A 10,000-nucleotide genomic window follows, 5' to 3' on the forward strand; every position below is an offset into this window, starting at 1 on the left:
GTAAACGTGCTTCTAAATATTAAAAGTGGACAGTTGTAAGCCTTTCAGTGGACAAAATCCTCTCTTGTCTTTTTGTTGTGGTGTCTGACCCTGCAGGTGTTGTTGGATGAGCGTGTGCTTAAAACAGAAGAGGGCTTGCTGTTCCGTCGCCTAACACGTCACGACGAGGGCACGTATGTGTGCCGTTCTCGGGAGCATGGCTTCACCCAGACCATCGCCCGTGTCTGGCTGGATGTATTACGAGGAGATACCCTTACTGACCTACTGTCACATGAGAGCAAGAACAGGGTGTGGCCTCCATGCCCCGCCCACCTGGGCCCATTCAACCGCACACCATCCAGGGCATGGTTTAAGGACATCTTGCAGCTGATTGGTCCATCGAATCTCCCTCAAGTAGAGCAATACTGTGAACGCGTTTGGTGCAACGAGAAACTACGACGGAAACACAAGACCAAGCTGGACAAATATCGACAAGCACAAGACCTGGCGCGGAAAAGCAGGGTCGTCAAGAACACGGCAGAGCGGAGCCGTACACCACGAGACACACACGCAGTAGAGTGACACACAAACACTCAGGAAGATAAGAGAGATGGATTTATGAACAACGAGGAGAGGGTTGTTAGTTAGAAAGACTCAATTATAACCCCTCCTAAACACACACACACACTCCAAAAGACACCCTCTTCTCACTGTTTAGCCAAACGCAAGACTCATATCTGTTCAGGATGAGCTCTAAGAAACCATGGAGCCAAGTAAAATATCATGCTATTCTGTGATGTAATTTGTCATCATTTGTTGACAGAATGCAGTTTCAGTAAGATCCGTCCAGATGATGTCGGTCTGCACCTATGTGTGCTTCTCTCACTAGAATTCCTCTTACTGCAGAAATCCATAGGTTCTCGGTGTGTTTATCACATTAGTCTCAGAATTCAGGAGTAGGGCCAAGTTGTTATGCTCATCCAGAGATTCTGACCTCTCCACGCATTTTGTTGATTCAGAAATTCTTTTTGAAGGGCTCATCTTAAGAGGAAATTTGTTTCTTTTAGAGCATCTGAACTTTCTAAATGGCTAAATGTGTGAAACAACAATTTGAAAGCTACTGGTTATGAACAATTTGAAGTCATTGTAATCAGACAATGAGGTCTGATTACATGCTAATCTTTACATCCCATAATATTTTTTTGCATCAGGTTGATGTTTATGGCTAACAGTGGCGTGTTGTTTTAACTGCTTCTGCTATGCATTATGTTTTTGTGTGAGTGATTTCGGTGATACGCAGGCCAGAGCACTCTAAAGGCAGAATCCCATTTTGATTGAATACTTAAAAAAAAAATCACTGATACTGGGTGAAATGTCTAATGTTTTGGAATGGATGGAATTTTTTTGATCACTTTGAAAATCCAGAATTTTTAAGGGCTTAAAAATTATTTCATTCTTGAAAACACCCCATAGGTTTATAAAAGAGGCAAAAGATGTTTGGAAGATGGAAGCATCTAAAGTGCAGCGATCCGTTCAGGCCAAAGGCTATGCATCACTCTGGCTCTGGGGATCGTACAGATCTCCTTGTGCCAATCGAGATCCGGAAACATGCAGCTTGTTTCCACTGAAAATACTGCTGTGGGTTTAATCGCCCCGAAGGAGAGAGCAGTGACGTTAAAAAATTAATCTTTCAAACGCAAGCCTGCCCGACTCTCTGTCCCCCGCCACATCCAAGACCATTCATGCCCATTATACACTCCTAATTAAGTTTTTATATTGTAATATACTGAAGATATCACTGTGTGACATCAATTAATGGTATCAATTCATGACATCAATTAAAAATTCCATTGAATGAATGAAATACCTTACGATAACTGGACTGCACAGCACAGATGCACTGATGCATTTGCATATGGTAATGTTCTAACCACAGCATAAATATTTCTAAACCTATAATCAAATATTGAAAAAGAAACCCTTACAAAACTGGCAGTGTTCCTCAGTGTTAATGCTGTTTGTCTTTCCTTGCCTCAGCACCTCTGACTACATCACCTTTGTATTCAGTCGGGCTGGTGTGAACAGACTGGTTTATTCTTTTCAGTTTCAACACTGTAGTTCCCCCCGTGTGTAAATAACTCATGAGCTGAGTGTGTGAAGAGTTTGTACTGGAATACGTGATGTATTTATGTCTTATTTAAAGTGGTTCTTTGCATGCTACGTGTACAGATGTGGGTTTTCTCCTCAGTGATAAATAAAACTGTCCCTTACATTCTGGGGTATTATCTTTCCTCTAGCAGTGACAACTTCATTTTTCTTGTGTGTGTGTGTGTGTGTGTGTGTGTGTGTGTGTGCGTGCATGCGTGTGTGTGTGTGTGTGTGTGTGTGTGTGTGTATGTGTGTGTGTGTGGGGGGGGGGATTTTGACTTTGAAAACATCTTTTATCCCCAGAGAATACAACTTTGCATATATTGGAGAGTAATCCGTCAGTCCAGATAGGGGATTTACGTCACGCGTTCCTGTGAAGCCGTCACACAATGCACAGAGATGAGCAGAACATGAACCGCAGCGGACAAAGCCAAAGAGGAAAGACCACGGGAAACATAAATTAATTCTGTAAAGCTGTCTGATGGTGAGTTACGTGGTACACTGGTACAGAACCCAAATTAAGTCCAAATGCTGTTGGTGTGTTTGATGCTCTGTGAGTCATGGTGGGGTTAGCGATGATGCCTACGTTATCGCAGGTTATGTGAGCTCTCTGAGATAGCGCTGCTTCGCAGATATGTAATAGCCAAGGAATGTTCTCACCCTTACACACTGTAATTCAGCTCCAAAACGTGCATTAATGTAGAATTCATGGTTTAATGGCTGGATACGCAAAGTCAATTTCTCTGATATATGACAGCCTGGCATGACTTTGGGAGAATGAGAAACTCGCTGGTTTCTGCTGTGAGAGAAATCCGCATACGCAGCTGGAAGCAGGATTAAAATTGCCATTGGAATGCCTGAAGACAGTATGAAGAGCTGGGATTGTCTGTGTTTAGTGGAACAGATCAGCTCTGGAGAGTCGCCACTACTGTAGACGCGCAGATCTGTTACGATAACTGCTTATTGATTGGATGCAACAATCAAAGACAACAGCTGTAGTCAGGCCCTCTGGCCGCTGTACAACATGTTCAATATGACTGATCAGTAATCAATACTTGTTTTACTGGGCGCCTTTACCCATGTCTCCATCTGTGCATTACATAATGACTCCGAGATGGTGGTGAGAGATGGTGTCATTGTTACTGAGAATGGCAAACTGAGAGGAGTTACAGCACCATAAGAAACGTGGGGGTCACGTTCAACAGCGAGTTTAGCTTTAAGAGCCATATAAATAATGTTTGCAAAACGGAATTCTGGGAGACATATCCATGACATTCTCTCAACAGCTGCAAAACAATTTTGACATGCATGAGAATGCGGGATCAGATCTCTCTGGTCCTCAGACAGCTGCACTGGCTACATATCTTCTAGATTGTGAGGTGTGCTTCAGGACCTTTACATGCCTTCATGTTCTCAGCCCAGTGAAATGAGTCTTACGTGTGTTTCTGCAAGAGCTCTTAGGCAGTTAATAGAGCTTACTAGTGAGAGCTAGTTCATTAAGACCTCTTCATAGTTCCGAGTAGCTGGTCATACCCGCTGCCTGGTGTGGGAGTGCCAGCCGGCACTTTCTTACTCTGATCCTAAACTCTAGAACGCCTGTCCTAGACACCTGCTGAGCTAGGCATGTTTAAGAGAGGAGTAAAGACCTCTCTGGCTCAGCTTTTTATGAGCCTGCAGGTAATGCCTTACTTTACTGCTGCACTTTACATTCTACTCTTGTATTTTATTCCTATTTTTTTATACGTTTTATTCGTATTTTTAGCATATTTTGTTGTGTTTGCTCTAATTATACAATAAAGCACCCTGGAAGCATTGTTTTAAAGCTTTTTATAGGTGCAATATTAAACTTTTTATAACATAACCTGTAGTTCAAAGGCTCCAAATCATGGGTCAGAAATCATTAACGCAGTCTGTCCATATAATTCAGTCCATGTCTGTGCTCCTATGTTTCAGTAAGGGAAAGCTGCTGAAATGATTATGTATCTGAATGAAAATTCAGCACTAGATATAATGCTCTGTTCATGTTTGTGAACAAACTGTGTACAAAGGCAAACACTAGAAGGAAATATCACAGAGGTAGGAGCGCTGTTTACTGTCATGGGCCCTAATTATCCATTTCCTGTTCAAAAGCATGGAAAAGCTCTCAGGGTTAGCTACACTGGAGATTAACCATACAAACACACACACAAACACATACAAACTCTAGCTGTCTCTGTGTGGGTGTGTGTTTGTATGTAAGAGTACAGCTGTGTTATAAAACTAATCACTTCATCCCAAGTATGCTTGGAAACTGAGGCAAGACCAAACAAACACACACACACACACACACACACACACACACACACACACACACACACACACAAACAAACACAAAAATATAAGAGTTAGAAGAAGAAGACAGGGCATTTATGGGAACAGTCATTGAAAAAGAGATGTGATCACATTTGACGCTTCTCTCACTAACTTCGGTCTTGATGTTCACTCTTGCTCAGCTGACACACGTGACTCTGTGTAAAGTTGATTGAAGTCCCCTCTCTCTCTCTTCAATCTTTGCTCTGTTATGTCCTTTCTCATTTAGATCTCAGCTCCATTAACTCCTCTCTTTGAGAGCTCAGGTCTGTTATCTCCTCCCCTTTTCTCACTTAATTCCTCTTTCATTTAAAGCTCAGCTCGTTTCATTCCTCTCTCATTCGGAGCGCAGCTCGGTGGACCCCTCTCTCTTTTAGCCAGTCTCTCTCCTTCAGCGCTCTCTACTGCTCTGTGCTGACAGTGTAAACGTCTCTGTCCAATTTTCTTCCATCAGCACCTTTCATTTTCACGCCACTCAGAAACATCCCTTCTCTTAGAGAGAGAGACTGTGTGTGTGTGTGTGTGTGTGTGTGTGTTCACACATCACAGTGTTAGTTGGCAAGAAAGTTAAAGAGCTGAATGAGTGAAAGTGTGCTGACACAAAAAGCCTGTCTCCTTAATGTCAACAAGCCTAACCAGAGGTAGAGAGGTTAACGATCTCCTAGTGGAGGTAATTAAGGCTAATTAGGATCATTAATCATTGTGGTTGTATCAGGGGGGTATGTGAACTAAAAGGTGGGAGGGATACTTAGCTGACATTTGGGTAAAAATGACTCTCTCTCTCTCTCTCTCTCTCACACACACACACACACACACACACACATGCACCTTGTTCATAAATGTCCTTTAAAAGTTAGATTTTATCATGTAATTAATCAAAAGAACCTACACTTAGAAAATTATAACCAGGAATTGAAAAACATCGTGAAATTACATGATCAAACCCATGTATATGAAAATGCTTGTGCAAAAAATGGGAAAAATCACATCTTGGAGTTTAGAAGGTGTTATGGCAGAACTGTTGAATAAGTCTGCCACCTTATAAAATCAGAACCACATCCTGCTCTTACTCTAATGGGAAGTAAATGTGTTCCCACACAGATGTAGAGCAGGTCTGTACCTGTTCCCCATCGGGTCTGACCATGCGTTCCCTTTTCCAGACATGCTTCCCACACATACCCTCTTTTTGGTATGTAAAATGGGTCGGACCAGGCGCTCTAAAATGTCTAACATATCCAGGGTTTCTCTTTCCTTTCATGTTGATGTTTTCTACAATCACATACACTGTGTGGCTACATTGCTTTAACAGTTCTTTATAGGCGCTGCTTTTCCACACACCACGGTTGGTCGATCAGGTACTCCCAGGGGTGGCGGTAGCTTAGCAGTTCAGGTGCTTGCCTTGTATTTGGAAGGTTACTGGTTCAAGCCCTGCCCTTGGCCTCCTAAGCAAGATTCCTAAACCTCGATTGCTCAAATTGTACTCAGTAATAAATGCACACACCCTACATGCACCTGTTGCTCACACTGTTCCTCAGCCTGTGTGTGTAGCTGCTTAAAAGAAGTCTGTGGTCAGAGAGAATACCTGATGCTTACCTTCTGTATGGAGACTTAAAAACAGCCAGTCACATAGCTGCTAGTAAATCTCTGAGTGTTTTGCATTTTAACATAAACCCAGTCTTCTTACACTCACACCACCTACAATCTGATTAAATTACTTTTTAGGCTTAAATTACTTTTTAGGCTTTTAGAGAGAGAGAGAGAGAGAGAGAGAGAGAGAGAGAGAGAGAGAGAGGGAGTGAGTGAGTGAGTGAGTGAGCATACACAGCTCTGCCCTCTTGTGGTGTAGGTGAGTAGCATAGAAAGACAGGCTGAACCAAAACTTTCACATTCCTTGAAAAATAAGTGAGAATCATCACAGTTAAATATAAATATACATCACAGGTATATTTCATAATGGTTTAAAATATGAATCATTGTAGTTCAAGTGTTTTGAAGTAACTGTTTATTTATTTGTGTTAATCAAATACAGTCTGATGCAAAAAAAACACGTAGACATAGTCAGGAAGAACTACAGTATTCCACATCAACTTTGGCCTTCAACCTTTGACCTCTCTATACAATTAACTCACACTTTTACCCAATAGATTACAGACGTTATGACATAGAACAGGAGACACATAAACACACACACACACACACACACACACACACACACACACACACACACATTTTTTGTCACTGTCTCTCAAGTGTTGAGAAGTGTCACCAGGTAAAGAAGTCAATGAGCTGAGTTGGGTCAATTGGATAATCCTTTAGAAAGTGTTGTAGAAGAAGAGAAAAAAGTCATTTTCTACAAAGATTGTTTTGGATTCAGTCCTTAAATATGTTCTAAAAGGAAGGGATGAACAAAGAACCAAATATACAAATATTTTCTCCAGTTTTCTACTGTAGCTGAATGGATATATTACAAATGTCAATGTCTGCACAATTCACCACTACATATTAGCTTATTAATTCATAAATATTCCATAAGAACACCAGATACCCAAATATGACACTGTGCTTCCTCTCCATTGTCAAAACGCTCAACTACACATCTTTAGTCATGCAAACAAACAAAAACTGGTGTAACCAGCCTTTACATCATAAAGCATTATAAATAGCATATGACAGCCCACCAATTCCAACCAAATGCACTCTTATATGCATATTTTCAAAAAAGGAATGGGGAAACTATAATTGATTATCTTACAGTCATTGATTTCTCCAGACAATTTCATGGAGCATTGCCCACAGTTGCCACAAGATGGCATTCTTAGCCAATATCCACCAGCCTGGCCCTAATGCGTCTTCAATTTATGGATTATCCAGTCACAGACGCCTCCTCTACAGTGCTCTCTAGTGGTCAAATCGAAACTAGTCCGCTCTGTTATCTGGCACGCAATGTAAACCTAAATTCCCGGTTCTCACCCACATGTGCTAAACCTCAAGTTCCTCTGGGAGATGTCAGAAATAGATTTGGCATCACAAAATTAGTCAAACAGTAAGGTAACACTACGTTCCTCCAAAATCATGTTGTTAATGGTACAGAAAAGATGGAATTGGCACTACTGTCTACAGCCAGTCTAGGGGATGCAGAGATATGATTCACCACAGAGAGTCACTTTAGTCCAGTTAAAGCAGAAACTACTCCAGCTAAAAGATGGCCTGTAAGTGGGTGAATCTGACATTATTAACAGGACAGAAAAAAGCAGCTGATGTCACTTTTCAAACAGTACAGTAAATAATCTTTGATTACAATATTGGGTTTACCTTTTAAAGAGTGTTTTAAAATGACTGTGGTTTTAATAGGTAAAGCTATATTTCAAAGCTATGAACATGCACTATACACAGAGGTATGCACACATGTGCGCACTCACACACACACACACACACACACACACACACACACACACACACACACACACACGGACATGCACACCAAAAGAGACATGCTCTTACCCAAAATCTTTTTGTCTTGTCAATAACAGGTCAGAGATGGGTACAGAACAGATTAGAGATATTCCATTTGAAATATACTCTCTAGCCTCACAATCTGTCTGCCTGTGGTTCCATGACACCTTCTATTACCCAGTAAAAACACACACGCAGAGATTTTAGCACAAAGCAGAGCTTCCTTTTCTCCCCACCAAAGTTCACATCTATAGTTATTATGCAGTACCAGAAAAATGTGATTTGTATGTGAAGTGGTGCCTAAACCCTACATTAATGCTGCCCAAACGAGTTTTTGTCCAAGAGGTGGGGCTAGTGAGCAGCTAGTAAGCAGCTGTGCTTCAGACCCTTGTGAGTCTCATGCATTTTTCAAAGGCATTGCTAATTTTCCGTCTACTCTGTTTTGGTTATTATGATCCATTTTGAGCTCACAGTTCTGAGTTCCCATCGTTGCCGTTACGTTCGCTGCCAGGGGCAGGGCCATGTGACTAATGGCTTGGAGCTGTGGACTGGTTTATAGTGGCTTACAGTGGTTCAGGGAGGCGACTGAGAGAACACAGAGCAGAGCCTAGTGTTTCACAACACATAAAAACACACCAGAGAAAGAGAAATACTCATGGATTTATCTAATGAGAGAGAGAGAGAGAGAGAGAGAGAGAGAGAGAGAGAGAGAGAGTGTGTGTGTGTGTGTGTGTGTGTGTGTGTGTGTGTGTGTGTGTGTGTGTGCGGGGTGGGTAACAGTTCTTTGTCCATAGCTTAGAATATTCCTCCATTTGTAATCTGAGCCACATTTGTTCATAATGACATCGTATTCTTCTGTTCTTTTTCATCTGGGACACTGTCTTCATAAAGATGCCCATACAAATTATTATTGCATCAGTTTGTTTGTGTGTTTGTGTGTGTCTGTTTCCTTCTGAGTGGAAACAGTCAACATAGAGGATTAGTAGAACAAACGTAGGCGCCACAGACAGCATGCAGCGGCTCCAGGCAGTCAGAGGGGCGGGGGGGGGGGGGGGGGGGGGCAATAGAATGTGTATGGGGCAGTAGGGAGGGTAATGGAGAGCATGAGTGGGAGAAGGCAGTGAACTCTAGGGTATTAGCAGGGTACTGGGGGAGTAGGGAGTGTCGGGGCAGTAGAATGTTTAGCAGATGGGGTAGAGGCAGTATGAACACTGGCTTGTAGGGGCACTAGAACGTTGTGGAGTTATAATGCGTAGAACAGTTGTGTTATATGATAGATTGTCCCTAAATGTAAAGTGGTGCTGTGTCCCGGTCCAGTGATCTCACAGTCCTTCCCCTCCTCTCTTCCTTTTTGCCTCCCATCCCTCGTTACTCCCCTGCGCTCCGAGGCGCTCGGGAGGCGGGTCGTCCGTCGTGCGTTCTGCGGTTCCGCCCCTTCCTGACCTCCTTCAGATGTTTCCACTTTTTGTGGCCGGAGTGCAGCGCGTCAGAAGCCGGGGTCTCGATGGATGGGTCTGGCACGGCTTTGCCGTGCTTGCGCGACCAAACCTGCTCGCAAATCTGGTCGATGGTGTTCAGGTTAGGGTGATCGACCAACTGCATGAAGTCCCTGTACCACAGCTTCTGGTTGGTGGACTGTCCTTGGGCGTGGGAGGGGCTATGAGGGCTGGAGGCAGGGCTTGTCGAGGGCAAAACCTCTAACGTGATGCCGAGGAGTGTTTGGGTGAATCCGTGCTCCATGGCGTGACACTGGTACACGCCTCCATCTCTGCGCAAGACGCGCCGTAGCAACAAGCCGCGGTCTGTCTGAAGTACGCGATCATCTGGGCGCACCTGCAAACATGCACACAGAGCAGGAATGAGACTAGCATCAGGACCAAGAGTAGAAATGGAGAGACAATTTCAAGAATCGTGTGTCTTTCTCGTCTCTGAACAAGCTGTTCACCCCTCTGTTTCTCTGCCTCACCCATGTAGTTCGGCACTTCCAGGGTGATCCCATGTCTTTCTTTAACTGTTTCCCACTTCCTTTCTCTCTTTCTGCCATCTTCCTCCCCGTTAGAGCTCCTCTATA

At 43.1% G+C, this 10,000-nt stretch overlaps 2 protein-coding genes across 3 annotated transcripts in view; one reads left to right on the plus strand and one right to left on the minus strand.

Moving 5' to 3' along the window:
* sema3bl (sema domain, immunoglobulin domain (Ig), short basic domain, secreted, (semaphorin) 3bl) overlaps window positions 1-2,270 on the plus strand; it is a 36,530-nt gene extending 34,260 nt beyond the window's left edge. Inside the window, exon 16 of the mRNA XM_035522004.1 lies at window positions 97-2,270. Within this exon, the coding sequence (XP_035377897.1) occupies window positions 97-561 (465 nt within the window). The 3' untranslated portion in view covers window positions 562-2,270. The remainder of the gene's footprint in view (window positions 1-96) is intronic.
* A 6,719-nt stretch (window positions 2,271-8,989) lies between these two features.
* sema3b (sema domain, immunoglobulin domain (Ig), short basic domain, secreted, (semaphorin) 3B) overlaps window positions 8,990-10,000 on the minus strand; it is a 36,224-nt gene continuing 35,213 nt past the window's right edge. For both annotated transcript variants that reach the window (XM_035521920.1, XM_035521921.1), the window contains exon 18: window positions 8,990-9,762. In XM_035521920.1, the coding sequence (XP_035377813.1) occupies window positions 9,298-9,762 (465 nt within the window). In that variant the 3' untranslated portion in view covers window positions 8,990-9,297. The remainder of the gene's footprint in view (window positions 9,763-10,000) is intronic.

The sequence above is a fragment of the Electrophorus electricus genome, chromosome 23, assembly GCF_013358815.1.
Source record: "Electrophorus electricus isolate fEleEle1 chromosome 23, fEleEle1.pri, whole genome shotgun sequence".
Lineage (NCBI taxonomy): Eukaryota > Metazoa > Chordata > Actinopteri > Gymnotiformes > Gymnotidae > Electrophorus > Electrophorus electricus.